General features: G+C 42.4%; 1 protein-coding gene across 4 annotated transcripts in view; it reads left to right on the top strand.

Annotated features, from left to right (window-relative positions):
- Nucleotides 1-235: 235 nt before the first annotated feature.
- garre1 (granule associated Rac and RHOG effector 1) overlaps nucleotides 236-17,113 on the top strand; it is a 32,997-nt gene continuing 16,119 nt past the window's right edge. Inside the window, exons 1-4 of one of the 4 annotated variants that reach the window (XM_068579007.1) lie at nucleotides 238-294; nucleotides 10,118-10,224; nucleotides 10,777-10,874; nucleotides 11,732-12,221. In XM_068579007.1, coding sequence (XP_068435108.1) covers nucleotides 11,748-12,221 — 474 coding nt within the window. In that variant the 5' untranslated portion in view covers nucleotides 238-294; nucleotides 10,118-10,224; nucleotides 10,777-10,874; nucleotides 11,732-11,747. Of the gene's footprint in view, nucleotides 295-10,117; nucleotides 10,225-10,776; nucleotides 12,222-17,113 lie in introns of all 4 variants that reach the window. The other 3 variants (XM_068578998.1, XM_068578981.1, XM_068578989.1) reach the window with 3 other exon arrangements.

Below are 17,113 nucleotides of genomic sequence, written 5' to 3'. Positions count from 1 at the left end.
AGACACTGTTAATCGTGCCATTTATTCTATGTATTAAGTTGGTAAATATATTCAAAATATGGAAAAGCATATTTGGAAATGACATAATTTAAAATACAAAGTTGATTAAAACCAGGTTTATAATCCCACTAAATTTAGACTGGGGATTTCACTAAAATACGTTTTGTAAAGGACATATAGTTGTCGGTTTTATTGTGAAGGTTTCACCGGAAGCGTCAGTTTGTATTGATGCGGTCTTAACTGTGTTCACACAGACAGGGGATTCGCTGTCAAGAGGGTGGATGCCTAGAGATGGTGAGCGATGTGGTGATTTACTGAACGTGTATTAACATTTTATCGTGTTTTACAAAAGCCGTTCGGTTTTCCTTTGGTTGCGGCGGTGTTGACTCTCCATGACCCGTATTAAAGCACCGCTGGGCAACACGTTTGCTGGTGCTTTACACCCGCGCCTACAATCGTGTCGCAGAGAGCTAGCGTTAGCTCACTTAGCTCGCTAGCCAGCTTAGAACCGAGGATACAGATGCGTCCTTTATCGGACTCGCCTCACTCCGACATACACATTTACATTTTTCCCTTCATAATTGACATTTTAGGCCACAATAAACAGTCCGGCAGACGTTTCGAGTGAGCGCTGTAAATGCATGTGACTTTATTTTGTTACGTCTATCCACATATTTTGGTATACAAACCTAATTCGATGTCTGCTGATGAAGCGCATCCGCCTCGACGAGCGAAGGAGGAGCGATCGGCGGTATCTCGGTTATTTTGCCTTGCCACCGGTTTGTGTCTGTGGGCGACGCTCCGTGTCTGATTTGCGTGCAGACGACGGATGGCCGTTGGCAAGGCAGGTGAGACCGGCGAGCGAGTCATCAGCGACCCGCTTTAACGGCATGCCCGATAACGGACTTGGGCGTTCTTGTTTGTAACCGCGTACCGCACAAAACGCGGAATGTAAGGTGAACGTTAGACAAACGGACGGCCAAAGGGCGTGATTTGCAGCTAGTGTGGCGGTGTAACTTGACGGTAGACTGACTATATGCATCGGATTCTGGGAAAGTGCACTAACTCACGAGCTAACCAACGCCCGTGTGGTTCTGTGTGGCCGGTGTCAAAGTCGGGTAAGCAGCGGGACCAGGCTAACGTTACCGGGTATCTGCCGCCTGTGTGCGCGGTGTGACGTGTTCGTGTCACTCGCTGTTCTAGCGTTTGTTGATACGCGGATGATGCCGCGACCATGCATTTAGGGCGTTAAAAGGCCGTATATACAGCTGCGACATAGTGTTCCCATGTCTCAGGCCATGTCGTCCCACAGAGTTTCGATGAAACCGGCTAACTGCGCTTGCGGGGATTCTGTTACACCTTCCTGCTAAATAGTGCTCGGGGGTTTAAAATCCTCCCCGAGCAAGTACAAAACTAACCAAATAGTTGGTTGTTCTGCCTCATCGCGGGTGCAAATGCAAGAGCAGTAACTTGCACAAGCACAGTGGTGTAGTTAACGTGGCTTTATATAGTCTTTAAATACGAAGGAGATATCTTGGATTACATTTATATGTAAGATCGCTCCACTTCTATCGAGGAGTGAAGGAAGCTATGGCCTATAAAGGGATCTGTGTTTTGACATCCAGTGGAAAGTGTGCCCTGATTTGGTCGCTGGGAGTGTAGAAATTATAGTAGAAAGAACCATTTAATAGCTCATATGATCTGATCATATAAAAACAAGTGGCTCACTCCTGAGAGATCCCGATTACAGTCAGTATTTAAGAGTATCTGAAGGGAAAGCTATCCAGGACCTGCAATGTTTGTCATTAGCATCCACTCTGTTTGCTTATGGGATTTAAAAGCCAGTTTCCAGTGTCATTATATCAACCATATTTTACGAGTAGTGCTTCTTATGATCAGTAATTCAATTGTAAAAATCGCCTTGTTGACCTTAATACTTGTTTTCTCAGTATTTCTAAAAGTGTTTGTTAAGTACTCATTAAAAGTGATGAGATATATGACAAGAAATTAGGAATATTTAAAGAAAGTTGTTTACGTTGTTTTCAGGTATTTATACAATTGTGTGATTTGTTGATTGGGAGCCCAATATATGTTTTTTACTGACCCGATCATCCTAATGCAGTGTCATTTTAGACTTAGGAGGCATTCTTGTTCCAGTCACTTCCTTCCTTTTTTGTTGAGTTTTTCAGGCCTGTACTGTTTTATGGAAACAACCCTGAATCAATGTGTTGACATCTGACACAGCTGTGTCGCTATAGAAAAAGGACGTGCTTCCTGACTATTTAGAACTCTCATAAATAGTTCATTCAACGTGTACGTGAACGTTCATCAAAGTTAGTGGACAAGTACCAGTTGTTTTGATCTTCTTTTTTGTCATCGGTATTTGTGAACATGTGATCGTATGATATGAAAAGAAGAGACACTTGTTCTTATTCTAATCCAGATGCATGTCTGAGGAAGTCAACATACAGTCACAAGATTAGTGTTTGTGCTTGCCTCGGGTGGAGCACAGTCCTGGCCTGGGCTTTACTGACACTGTCTCAACAGACCTGAAGGCTAGTTCCTTCAACAAAGGCGCTTTCTAATGTTTCTCTTGCGCCGCATTTTTTTTGAGTGTTACAGAGAAGTCTGTGCTGGGGCAAGGGTGAGACAACCCAGACAGGCTGGGTTATTATTAGAACCTGGGAATTCTAACATTTTGTGTCTTGAGATTTACTTTCTTCTCTTAGATTGAATCAGACAGAACTATTTTAAGTGTGTGTCTGTGGCCACTGCCTCTATTATCTCTGAATTTTGAGATTTTGACAAAGCTGCCTTTCTCAAGATGACATCAAAAGAACAACAGGTGTAAAGAGAGGGAAGCTTAATGTTACCTCTAGTGGATAGCTTCCACTAAGCACCACCATACAGAAATATTCATAGTTATTTATGGCTTGGTTATACTTACATAAGCCTATGTCAGGAATATCTCAACATCTTGGTTGACTTTAGTGACCCACAAACATCCATGGCGAGGCTCAAACATAAAGCTTAGTAGTAACTGAATGAAGTCTGTTCATTCAAGTGAGCTGTTAATTGAAATAATGACTCATTGGCTTGAAGACCAACTCATAGTGCATATCAAATTATAGACAAGTGACAACTTCAATGAAATGCTTTGATGGGGCAACTTTTATTGCACTTTGTCATTAAAAAATATATTTTTTAACATTAGTTAAAAGAACTGCTATTTACATTGCTTACATGCTGTTCCATTGACGTGTTTGATCTTTTCCACCAACAAGTTGAGCCGGTCCATGCATTAGAGAGATCCGGGCTTATTTGAGTTTGTATTGTGTGACAGGATTTTCATTTGGATGCACAAAGCTAACAGCGCTGTTTGCACTGGTGTGTAGCAGGGTGGGCAGAGGTCTGTTTTTTTCTGACACTGGGGACATTTTAGCGCTTCATCTGTTCTAGCCCTCTGCTGTTTCATTGAATGCTTAGTCAGCACAGTTTATTTGATGTCTGTGATGCTAGTCTTCAAGCAAAGTGAAGCAGCAGTGGATTCAGAGATAAGGTATTCTTCACCCTCCTTCCCTGGGAAACCAGTTCAGACTTAGTTTGTCAAATAGTCCCAGTAAGATGTATGATTGGTCACGCAAGGTGATGATCAAATACAACAATAATCAATAATGCATTCTTTATTAATCTTTGCTGGAAATATTTTTGCCACAATGAGGTTTGAAGTCGGGGTTCGCTACAAACAGGGAATACTAGAACTAATACAGATTTGATATGTTAATAATATGCTGTTTAAGAGTGCGATTGCTTTCTCTATCATATGACTGTATCTTGTTGTTATCATACCAGTCAAACCAGTCTATGAAAACCAGTAGTCGTAGTTTTAGAGCTAGCCTTCAATGAGTGCCAGTCCACATCACAGGTGGGAAAAAAACAGTTCACCACCCACTTTGCCACGAGCATATGGGGCGAGGGGATCGACCCGTGGAGCCGAGAAAACAAAAAAAAAGGAGACTTTGTGAGCATGGTGCGCGCCCTGCGTGCCAGCCCTCATTTTTATTGCGTCACAGGAAGCCAGAGACCCTCTAACTCGCGGGTGCGTTAGACTCATTGGTCTGTGTTTCAAGACTGGTTGGGTGGGTTGTCGACATCGCCAGAGAACCCTGATGCCCTTTACGTGGGCCGATCCCCACCCTGGCGTCGCGGCGCTTAGGACAGTGCGCCCCGGTCAACAGTGGCTGCGTCCCTCCCCGGGCAGGAGGGAAGTCACAGCAAGCACATAATCCACGGCACTGGGAAGCAGCAAGGTTCTCAGGCACAGGCTCTTTATAGCACGCGGCCGGAGCCGGCGTGCCACCTTCTGCCCAAGCCTTTCCAGGCTGACCTAGAGCCTGTCGCTGCGCACCACAGTAGAGAAAATGCGCCCGGCGATGGCCAGCACAGCAAGGGGAGAGTACAACCCTGTCAGGTCAACAAAAATGCATGTTGTCCAAATCTATCAACAAAACCGCAACACTGACCCTGCACAGTGCAGACATGACATTGCAGTACAGATGCGCTGGCGAGAACATCTCCCTGCGCCAAGAAGAGGCAGTGAGTAGAGGCACCAGCAGCCCCAGGTGCAGCAGCAACTAGAACGCTGTGGCTAATTTATGATTAAATATGACTGTAAATGTAAAAAAAAACAGTAACATAATCTGCATCTCACTCACCAGATGCACATAGACCTCTGTGGGAAAGGGGTCATCAGTAAGTCCTGAGATTCTAGGTGAGACGCGAGCTTCACTGACCAATCTCAGCTCATGTTAATGGTCACCCGGGCCCTGTGACCAATCACACATCTAGGGTCTCGCGAAAGCTCTTACATGTATTTAAACTATGCTAACCTTACATAGATGAAGAGAAGTGAAATGTGATTGGTTAAAAAAAATGCTGTTAAACTGGTCCCAAGAAGAGACCTGAAGGAGCAGAGGAACAGATGAAAGCAGCTGGGCAATGAGAAAATAAGTTAATAGGGAAAAATAATTATAATACATGTAGTGTATTTGTGAAAAACAATTACATTATAAAAAAGCTATAACATCATGGCCCGCCACTGATGAAAACTGTGTGGTCAAGAAGACCTTTCTTTCTCTTCTGCGCTGAGGGTGGCTGGTTTCTGTGACTTACAATTACTTTAATTTATTTGTTTTGATTTATTTCCTCTGTTGAAATACAGAAACAGTTTGTATGACCAAGCCTGAATTTCAGACTTTTATGGCACCTCCGGATCCTGTGCCATTGTGCCTAAATTGGAAGAATGAATTCTTACTCTTGTCCTGGCTAAAAATATAGCAGCCTGGTGGCTGGCATGCTGCACAACCTGCAACCTCAGTATGTAGCCTGCTCGATATAGGCTGAGGAGAGCATTTTCATCCCCACAGGTTGCCACCAGCCTCTCATGAATGGAACTGACGTCAGAGCCTTTCTTCACAGCTCTTACTTGTTGAAACCCACCGTTGAGCACACTGAACACACTCTATTGTGCACCGCTATTCCGGAAAGGATGTCTGAGCTAATTCTTTTTGCCATCAGTCAAACAGTGAAAGGCATGTATTCTTTGTGTAAAAGCTCTGATTAGGTCAAACCAGCTGGGACTTCTTATTCATTGGCATTCATGTGCACATTAAGGAGTTCATTATCTGTATTCCCCTGGTGACACTTGGTTTTTGTTTTTGTTTTGTATGCTTGCACAGATCTGTGAGGCCCTTAAGTATGTTCTTGGTTAGATCAGTGAGTGCTATTTTTATTGAAGCCGTAAGCGACTTACAATGTCTATTGTGACGGTACAGGTTAGCCCTATGTTATCCAACTGTATCAGCCTCCTAACTGCTATAGGTATCAGATTGTGTTCTAAGTTACTCAACAATAGTGGTTTACTTCAGTTTATGGCTGCGATTTTACTGAACTGTATAAAAGTGCTGCTTTATATGATATCAGAGTATCAAAGTAAATGTATTTTTAGTTCCAAACCCCCAGAACAAAATTGGGATCAAAACAGGATTGGTTGTGGGAACAACACCAAACATTACCCTCAAACCACCAAAACCTGCAGCTGCCTTCAAAATAGTTCCAGGAGAAACGCCATATTGACGGCAGAAAAGCTATTCTTGCAGTTAATATTAAGCCGTAGCCAAGGCTTTTATTTTTCTCTTCCTCTCACAAAGTAATACAGCTGCATGTGCTCGTGTTTTTTTTCTTCTTTTCTGTGTGTTGGTATGAGGAGACCAGGGCCTGCCACAATACTCTCCTTGTGTTCTGCGGGCAAGAGGAGCCTGGCTCCGCTCCTGTCACACAGTTGCTCACGGCACTTGTCCTGTCATTTGGACTGACCTCCTCGACCGGTCTGCTGATTCTCTGACTTTGCCGTTGCTTATCTCCTCTGTGGAATGTCCTCAGTGAAGCTTTCCTTTCAAATCAACAATCTTGTTTTCCAAACTCAATTAGTTCCTTCTTTTTTTATGTGTATATTGTTTTGCACACACCAAACACAATATTGTGAGGAGTTGCTTTGCAATGTGTGTTCGTTTTTCCTGACCTGCTTCTTTGTGCTTGTTTGAACCCACATTAAGAGGGTTGTGCATAAGAGGGGGAATGCATTCCTTTGCTTCATTGGCAACAGATGTAGGGGAGAATTTTTTTTCTTTCTTTCTCTGAGCTGAACCTTTTGGTGTGTCTAAAAACGGTGCGGTGTGGACCGTAGGGCAGCTGTTTTTTCCGTGGAGGCTGAAATAGACTTCATGAGAGAGTTAATGTCGGGCCTGTGGCCGGAGCGTCACAGGTCCATGTTTGCCTCACGGTGGCAGTTGGATAAGGAGCTGTCAGCATAGATAACAGCTGCCCCATACACAGATATTAAACTGTTAGCTTTGATGTGACCAGCCATATTCTTGCAGATACAAAAGTAATTGTAATAATAAGTGGCAGTATCCCAAAGGTTACAGAAGTGGGATCGTGACCAGAGAGTTTTAGGTCGTCAAATCTGTTGGAAAGTCTTTTTGCTGAAAGTGAATGAAATTAAAGGCCAATGCTTCTCAACAACCGGTGTGAAGGTGCCTTTGAGCACTGGCAATGAGCACTGGCAATGTTGAGCTTGTGTGTGCTGTTCAGGGGGCAGTACTAGAAGGGTCTAGATGTACTGGGCACCATCCCAGGTTTAAGGTTTAATACGTTTACCACAATGAAAGCATGGTAAGGTGTCGCGGAGAAGTTGTATAAAAGAGCCAACATGCATAGTGTTTTTTTTGGTGGAGTTTAAGATTTTCTTAAGTAAAAACATGAGACATTTTGGAGCTTGTTGCTATAATGCCACCACTTAAAATGCCCCCTTAGAAACTGCACACTCCTACCCAGTGGCATATTCAATTTGACGATTTTCTTACTGGCGACAGGGCGCTCGCTCCAGGAAACCTTAACCCCCTTCCTGTTGAAGCAGAGCAGCTGACATGTACAGCGAGTGGGGAAGTAGAGCTAACATTAGCCCCAAGCAGCCTCTACTGGAGGAAGGACATTAAAGTGCGCTGGCACACCTCCAGAGCATCCGGAGGGGCTCTCCTATCGTGTGTGTTTGTTTGGGTGCAACTTTAATACAGTGTGCCCTGCAACACGAGGCTGGCAGCCAATAGAGCTGCACCGTGAAGCCGGCAGGCCTCATTAATATTGATGCCGTTTCTGCTGGGATAACCTCTGCTTGCCTGGATTGTATTTGCAGGAAGGAAATGTAGACCACTAACACACTCTACTAACATTACATATATCTAACTGGAACAACCATGTAACAAAACAAATGGCCCACAAAAATCTTGCTTTGTCGTTCAGGCTGAATGGACTGTGACTCACTGCACTTAATCAGTTCCTCCTTTTGTTATTCACTTTGAGGAGCGTGAAGCAAAAAAATACATCAAACCAAAATTAGGTTTTCCTCTTGAAGAAGTCAATACCCACAGAACCAGTTGAAGCCATGAGAAAAGGTGTAAATCAACGGTTGTCAAACTGTGACTTTGTAATGTCACTGCTAAATAAACCTTACATAAATGCTAAATGTTTTCCCCAAGATTAATCATACAACCTTTTGTCTCACTACTGTTAATTAGCTTGAATTATTTCCAGTGGTGATCAGGTCCACTATTTAATTTAGCATTGCATTTGGCAATAGTGTTTCAAAGAAATTCTAAAATAGGCAGTTTATAAAATATGGTAAAATGAAACAGACACAATATGACTTCCATGTTGATTCTGTTAGCAAAAACTAAATGTGCAAAATGAATGAAAGTTGTCCAGTTTATCCTTATGATGGCCCTGATAATGGGTTAGTCTTCTAAACAATATGATTTACATACATATATTTACATACAGTACTGTGTTTCAATACTCTTACCTGTATTTGGCCCAGCAGTATGAACATTGAACATGTGATAAGTAAAGTGACTAGCCTCAGGCTAGCTGAGCTCAGGTTTCCTGTTTACCTTGCAGAATCGAATATCCTATTAACTGTGTCAACTAGCAGACAGTGTGGGGCACCTGGCAGGTTCTCACTGTGGCTGTAATCTCTGGGATTTAGATGACTGCACTGTTGTACTAGCTGTTCTCAAAATGCCACTGAGTAACAAGTAGACGTTTTGCACTAGGTGAAGAGTGACAGTGTCGAGTGCATCCAAAGTTGAACATTGTTCAACTGTCGGCGACCTGTGACGCCAGCTCTCAAAGCAGAATAGATCTAGTCTAATCTGACATATCAGATCACTGCATTTTTAGCAAAGATCTTGGAAGAAGTGGTAACCACTATAAGCCGTCAACCGACCTCCAATGTGATTTACAAATTGAACTGGGTAGCTCACACCCCCTGTTTAGAAAACCACTTGGGTGATCATATCATATGTTAAGAAAGCTCTGGAAGGTTTAAACAAGTTACACTAGCAGAAAAAGTATAGTTGCAGTGCCCAAGAGCGAGATACAGTCCCATTGGTTCTAGTGTAAGAATTCATGTATGTGCGAGAGTAAGTAGATAACCCTCTGTGCAACTTGTATTAACAACTTGCTTGTCATGTGAGGGTTAAAACAATGGGAAGCACATCCCTGTTGTCCCTTCATGAGGAGGTCACTAGTTTCCATTGGCGCTGTCTTTACGCTTCACAGCCAGGGACAGATGAGGGTGGGCTGTTTTGTGTCGGGGCGTAACCCTCTATTTTTGAAAGGAAGTGAGGTTTGACGGTCAGGAGATTGTTGCTGGTGATGCACAATGGAAGCTACGTATGTAAGGCGCCCGCTAAGCATACAAGGACGGACGCCGACGTAGCGTTATCTAGTTTGGGATGGTGAATTTCCCTGACTCATCCAAAACACAGGAGCTGGTGCAGCATGGTGCTACAAGATAACAGAGTCTGAATGTTTGACAGAATGATAGCCCTGCTGTATAGGGAGCTTTGTATCGAACAGATTAGTCTGTCATGTTGACATTCGGTTCCCGCTGAGTGTAATATCATCAGGAGTGTGTCTGTCCACCAGCTTCAGTGCCACAAGGCCTCCAGAGTAAAAGGTTTAGTGATAGTTTTCTTTAAAGGCTACTCCTACTAGCAGTATACCACAGTCTGAATGTTGAATCTTGTTTCTCCAACAAATGTTTTCACCAGATAAAAGTTACTACAGATTTATTTTATTTATTTTTCACATTTTCTAATGTATCTTCATTTTGGGTGCATGGAATTTGAAAGAAAACAAACTAATATATTTATGATGCAAATATGAGATTTAAATTTCTTTAAGTCTAGTGCCTCTCGGCTTTATTAAACGGGCATTTTTTAAAGTTTGCTTTGCATGTTACAGTAGTATTCTTTCCTTTTCAGAAATGTCATCAAAGTGTGTTTAGTCTTGAACGTATCCTGGTGAGGTTTACAGTCACCAGCTGACATTTGGCTGCCTTCGACTGAGATTACTTGTAGTAAGAGCTGTGAGGCCAAATTCCCCTTGATTTGGACTACATAACAATATTATAATCAAGGGAAAAGGCCAAATGGAGAAGTACAAGTCACACAATTGAATGAGAGTATTCTGACTCCTACTATGTGTTGCTCTACAGACCCGGCAGTGTCTTCCAACAATGGCTTCTTGCAGGAATTTCTCTCTGCAGCTGTGTTCCTCTAAACCAGACACTGCCACAGATTCTTTTCAGAGACGCTCTCTGAGGTACGGAGTTAGTAATCGTCTAGAAATGTCCAACTTTAAACCACAGCTTTACAAAACAAAACAGTGATATTATATTACCACTAAGTTTTAAGAAATGTGGCTGAATGTTATCCTTTTTCAACCAGAGCATTTTCATCAGTAAATGAGTTGATAGTCACAATTTATACTTGATACTTGATATTATACTACAAGTATAACAATATTGATGTATCTTAAACTGAACACAATTACTACAAACTATCATTGTGCAGCTTGCATATCATAACCATGACGAAATGGCCAACAAATGTGAAATTATTATTATGAACTTTCTCACTTCTGCTTTCAGTTTGATCAGTTAATGAGGTTTTTATACTAGAATATGATTCATTTTTAGACCTACTACCTATCAGTAGACTAGCGTTGTATATAGAAGTCAAGTTTTAAGTAGTAAACGGCAGTCCAACTAATTTTGGGGTATAACACTGTAAAACCGTTCAAATGAAGCTCATCCTTCCTCTTTTGACGTGATGTTTACCCTCTCCTATGTGTCTCTGCCCCTTTCTCCCTTAGGAAATGACCTAGAGGCCTTACACATACATTTGTGCTTTTGTGGCTCTAATCTGCATCCGTGGAGAGCAGCGGGATCTGGAAGCACACTTGTTTCCGCAGTGAGTAATATCTACCTCAGCCAGCGTACAGGGGGAGAAACCAGAAAGCTGCTCGAGACTTCAGACGGAGCCATCAGCTCGCTCACTGCTTTGTGAAGAGGATTTGAGACAGACTGGATCTGTCTGCCCTTCGCCTCCCATAGCGCCTCTACCAGCCAGTGTACAAGAAACCACATCCTCTGATTCCAGAATTTACTTGTTTTCATTTTTGTTTTTATTAGTAATTTTCCCTCCATGCTGTTGACCAGTGTCTGATTTTCCTTGGATTCCTTTTTCATCCTTGTCTTTCTTCAGCTTTTAAAAGGATTTTCTACTTTTATGAGTACAGGGTGATATACATTTATATGTACATGCATATGTGTATATTCTCTATATACTGTATAAAGAAGGATTTTTTTTTTTCAATTCTGGAGGAAAGTTAATGCACTTAAAAAAAAATAATTGCAGTATACAAGGTAAATTTAAGCAGTGCTTTTGACTTTTCCTTCCCTATTATAATCATTTAGTTTTGAAGCTGGAACCAGAGACTCTAAAGGTGTGTCTGTGCTGTGTTTAAGCTGGGCCTGACATATCTGCAGCAGGGCTGCATGTAGACATTTCACTTCGCCTGCCAATCTTTTTGCCCCCTCCCCGCCCCCCACCTTTCGACCTCACCCAATTCTGTACTGCCTCTCTACAAGGCACACTGAGATGAGCCTCTGGCAGGTAGAGTCCTTCAGCTTTCTATTTACGTAACTTAAACAGTTTCAGGTCTGTGGACTGGGTTTGGTGTTTTTGTAAAGAGGACACTTTGTGGGGGAAAACAAACTTAAAACAGCAGCTCCCGGTGCTGTTGCACCACTTATGTATTGTTGTAGTGCGCAGGAAAGTAAAATGGACTACAAGCGTCGCTTTTTGCTCGGCGGGTCCAAGCAGAAAGTGCAACAGCACCAGCAGTACCAGATGCCTGAGCTGAGCCGGACCCTGAGCGCCTCCCTGGCCACCTCTTGCTCAGCCTCTTCGCCCATGGGCACCGGGGTGGGCATGCCTGGCAGCTGCCACCCACCTCCCTCTGGCGCCACCACCGCAGTTGCAGACATCCAGCAAGGCATCTCCAAATATTTGGATGCTCTCAACGTGTTCTGCCGGGCCAGCGCCTTCCTCACAGACCTGTTCAGCAGTGTGTTCAGGAACTCTCACTATTCCAAAGCAGCTATGCAACTGAAGGACGTGCAGGAACACGTCATGGAGGCGGCCAGCAGGCTGACTGCAGCAATAAAGCCCGAGATCGCCAAGATGTTGATGGAGCTGAGCGCCGGGGCCGCCAACTTCAAAGACCAGAACGACTTCAGCCTGCAGGATGTTGAGGTAGGAGATCACACAGAAACGCACACCATCTCTACTTGTTGATCTCATGTCAATACTGGTGTATGTCACCTTGTGTTGATTTAAGTGACTCTACCTTGTGTCTGCCAACAAAACAAAAATTGATTGACATTCAACTCTATTGTTTGCTCTCCTGGAATGAATTGGTTAAACTCACAACCTTAGGCACTGTAGTTAAGCACCACAATAATTTGCTCATGACTTGTCTTCTCGCGACAGTGCTAAGATGCTTAGCTACCCTCTGTCAGAATGCTAGCCCCATGAATCAGTGTTTCCTGGCTCAAATAGGATTCTCACGCCTAGTGTTAAACTGGTGTCAGGATCCGAGGGTGAAGTGTGAAAAACACTGAGGATGTGAGAAGAAAAGTCATCTTTTGTCACTGTGAATACCACACAGTCTTTCCACAGCACTAAATCTGCTGATGTGGAAAAAGTGAAACCTTGTAGCTGTGGTGTTTTTTTTTAAATTTTATATGAGGGTTTTTGAGGAGTCTGTACTTAATATCCAAAAAGCTCAGCTGTGATATGGGATTTTTTTTTTCTGCCTTAAATTCCATTTGTATGTCTCTCTTCTTTTTATACTCGTTGTTTTTCATTTGCTTTTTGTCACAAAAGTCACATTCACACAAATGCCTGTGTCTCACCATTAGTTACAGACTGGTTCATCTGTAGTTGGGTCTGCATCTACACTATTACATCTTGCATGAATACATTTGCTCAACATAGTTGAACCTAAACATTATTGAGAAGAGCAGACCTTTATGGCTGAGAAAACTAGAAGTCCCTAGCATTGTAATAATCTTACAGTTATAGAATTCCTGCTCGCCGTTCTCTTCTAAATCAAGAGTGTCAAACCCACTTTAAACCCAGGTCGGAAGGTTCATGTGGCCAGGTTGCATGATGCATGTTGACACTGTCAGGCTTTAAACATAGCAGTGTTTCCCCTACCATTATATTAGGGGGGCGGGGCACCCCCATGTAATTTTCTCTATAGCGCCAACTCACAAGAAGTCATTTAAGGTTCTCTTTCCTATAGAACAGGACTACAGCTTGTTCTGTTATTAAATAAACTAAACGGCCGTATTTTATTGATCGGATCCACACAACAGCTTTTCATTTCTGTCTCTGTGGTCGCGCGTAAACACTTCTCCTCTCCGCTCTGTATCACGCACAGCGTTGTTCCATCCCGATGCGCAGAGACATGTGCACGCACACAGGTGAGCGCTGAGCACACAGCAGCGGGCAGAGAGCGTAGAAAAATATGTCGCATGACAAGCAGACAACTATATCTGCATTTTAAACGCTCCCAGGTTGAAGATGGCAACAGTAGCTCTCCTGCAAGAAGCACCGGAGCAGCTCTCTGAACCCGGAGCAGCTCTCCTGCTCCAAGTGAAACGAGCCAAAGTGCTCGTGTCTTGTACCAACAATGAGGTGCTGGCTTCACACATTACAAAGTACATGGACATAAAACTAAGTCATTAATAAATACATAGAGAAACGCCTGTACTTTTGGGTAAATGTTCACGGTACGCTGTTGACAGTTTACGCTGCGCATGCGCGACTCGCCAATTTCTGTGAAGTCTCCGTCAAGTTGTCTTTTCTGCTGTTCAGTCTCTCAAAACCGGAAAAAGATCTCATCTCAACATGGAGAGTGAACCGAGAGCAGCCGTATCAAGTCTACAACCACGTTTTAAAAATGTGTGTCGAGGAAAGCAGCTCAGTGCAGCCACTAATACTGATACAACCTGATGCTCACATATCCGCACTCATTCTGTTTTGTTTTGCAATTTGCTTTTAGTTTTCCAAAATGAGCTATTTAGTCGTAACTACATATTGTTTATTTTTTGGATAGATATAACTTTATTTTCATTGTTCAAAGTGATTGCAATTATTTATTTTTTTTGGTCCGAAGGGCCAATCTGGTTTAATTAAAAGTTATTGTAATTTTCCTTATTCTGTTAATTATGAAAGCACAGATGGAGTCACAAAATGATGTTATCTCCAGAAAAAGTAATGCTTTTGGTGTTTGTGTCATTGTCGGTGTCGTCAAGGTCCACCCCCCAGAAGCTGTAAACCAAGGAGAAACACTGCATGGGTTCATTTCAGTTTACGGCACTGGTCTGACAGGGGCACCTGCTAAAGATCTGAACACAATAGTTAAAAAGCTCTTGCTTTTAAAAAATAATAATCATGAATCGATTATTGTGATGAAAATGTCCAATTGACAGTTTATCAGACTACTTTCAATTGGTAATTTAGTTGTTATTGTGTTCGACAAAGAGACATTGTCTTGTGTGGTTTCATCTGCATCAAGTAGTTGTATTTTCAGCTGTACGCCACACCCAAGCAGCCCCTAGCCTAAACCTCATCCTTCCTTTATGATTACTACATCTGCTTATTTATCTTCCATTTAATACACAGGTGTGAGCCTGTGGAACTCCCTGTGTGGCCGCTCATCCCCCATCCTCAACAGTTTTCTTTTGGCCGCATACAAAGACATTTAATTGAGTATAATCACAATGTGACTTGAGTTCAATAGTTTCTTGGATAATGTAATTCAGTGATGACAACTTTTTTTAATAAGTGAGTCCCACAAGCACAGACAAATGTACAAATGACATAAAACAATTTCAGACTAAGGGTCTAGGCCTGTACATACAATACTACAGTACACTATACAAACCACAAACAGACTGAGGGTCCAGGGTCTATACATAAATTACTTAAGACACTATACAAACTACAAACACCATATACGATTGGTAAATAAGTATTAACATTTACAAGTAAATGTTGGCTGAACCAAGACCACCTACATGTTTTAACATGGGAAATGTTTTTCTCCTAAAAAGTTTGTTTGCTTGCTTGCTTCCATTTAGACCCCTCAATTTCACTCACCTTGTTGAATTCCTCTTGCATTATTTCATATATTGATCTTTGCATTTGCCACTTGGAGCAGAAATATGAATGCATTTAAGAGAAGAATCCCGCATTATATCTGATTGTGTGACAAATGTCTAGCAATGTGCTACAATGGCGGTTATCTGTATTTTTCAGAATTCCGATTAGCATGTAACAGGCGGTACAAGGCTGCGGCCAAGAATCCAGAGAGGCTGCAGGACCTCAGTGGATGTGGCTGAGTTCAAAACGGAAAACACTGTTGCACCGCAGTCCGTAAATCTGACACTCTGTGGTCTCGGTTATGCACAAATTAATATTAGAGGAAGCCCAAGTCTGTAAAAGTTAGACCTCATGGCTTGGCCCTCACACTTGCTGTCTGTCCCCGGGCAAAAAGGTTACGTTTGTTAAAGCAGAGAAGGAAACTTATTAAAACTTGAAAGTGGGCTAAGTCAAATTTGTTGGTTGTGTTAACCTCTGAGAAAACACTGCAGACACACAATAATATAATGTTGGTAGAGCAAAGTATAATGGGCCAGTCACAAAAAATAATGAGGTTATATGGCACAGTGTTTGCACAAGTGTTTTTACAGTTTTAGACCAGTGTTTGCCAAGTAAAAAGCTGTTAAATAAGTGTCCAGAGGAAGTGTATCAACAATAGAAATGGAAAAAACTGTACGGTTAAAGCTGACGGCGATCAGGTGATCAAAACTTTTTGCCATGTTTTTTTTTTTTTTAAATATGTATCCAAGCATTGCTTATGACTAAATATCTGTACTACTTTATTTATATTTTGGTAGAAGTTTTGTGCATGCACAGATTAAACTTGTTAGACCTAGCTTGTAATGAAAAAAGCCTGTTCTTCTCAATGTGATGCGTTTGTGGCTGTAAAAGGGATTTTCCTTTGTCTGCATGAGTCGAGGAATGCTGTTTGGCAGCTGGATGTATTATGAGGTCTTCAGAAAGGGCCAAATGCATTTTAGAGTTTAGGGAGTTGTGGTATGTGAAGCTTCCCCCCCCCATGTCTTCCCTAGCTCACATCTCCTTCTCCTCTTTCTTTCTTTGACCCCGCTCCCCCCCCCCTCTTTTTTTTCTTCTTTTTCTTTTTTTTTAATACAAAGAGCCCGCAAAAGTTCAGGTCAGCACAGGCTGCAAAACGAACCGCTTTACCCCCAAGTCAGAGCCTTGCTCACTGGCTGCTCAGAGTAATTCCACTGCCAAATATGCATGAAAATGTCACGGCTTGTTTAGAGGCCGTTTTGCCGTGCTTGTAAGTTTAAACCACAGTGCGAAGACCAGAGGCAGACAGAGAGGTCCCCACAACCAGAGAGGCCTTCATGGCTGCATGCGCTCTTCCAGGCGGAAAAACAACCCTTCAGTCTTCAACTGCTACATACAGGAGTAGGAGTTATATAAGTCTTGTGTTTTGTCAAAAAAATGCAAAGCTAGAGAGGGGAAAAAACTAACAGCCTCAACCAACATGAGTTGAATTTAACTTTAACTAATGAGTCTACTAATGAGTCCACAAAGATTTACTATTGACATTAACCAACTAATGTAGGCTCCTTGTTCTTTTTGTTTCTACGTATCAGTGAAACAACTTGACCATCTGGTTATTATAACAACCTCACACTTCCTTTCCCTAGAGGAGGTGAAGATCTCAGGAACACCACTCTGTGCATTTATAGTGAAGCTCTTTTCAGAAAATAGAAGTGTAATTGTTGATTGATTCATGATTTGCCTTGTTTGGGCCTGAAAGGGGCCCAATGTCTGCTTGGCCCGACTGTACTGTTGCTTCTCATATTTTCCATGACTGTGTGGGATACAGCGTAGCCAATCACATGTGTTATCCATTATCTGGTGCTGTAGCCATGGCCTTATTTTGTTTCCCTCTTGCTTGTTGTTGACAACTTTGCAACACTGAGTTGCATTTCTTCTCATTATAAGGCCGTGTTCAGGCTATTGTGATCTTTAGG

The sequence above is a fragment of the Clinocottus analis genome, unplaced genomic scaffold (assembly GCF_023055335.1).
Source record: "Clinocottus analis isolate CAN_PGR_092001 unplaced genomic scaffold, fCliAna1.0.p SCAF_1, whole genome shotgun sequence".
In the NCBI taxonomy this organism is placed as follows: Eukaryota; Metazoa; Chordata; class Actinopteri; order Perciformes; family Cottidae; genus Clinocottus; species Clinocottus analis.
This window is presented reverse-complemented; position numbering and strand designations above follow the sequence as displayed.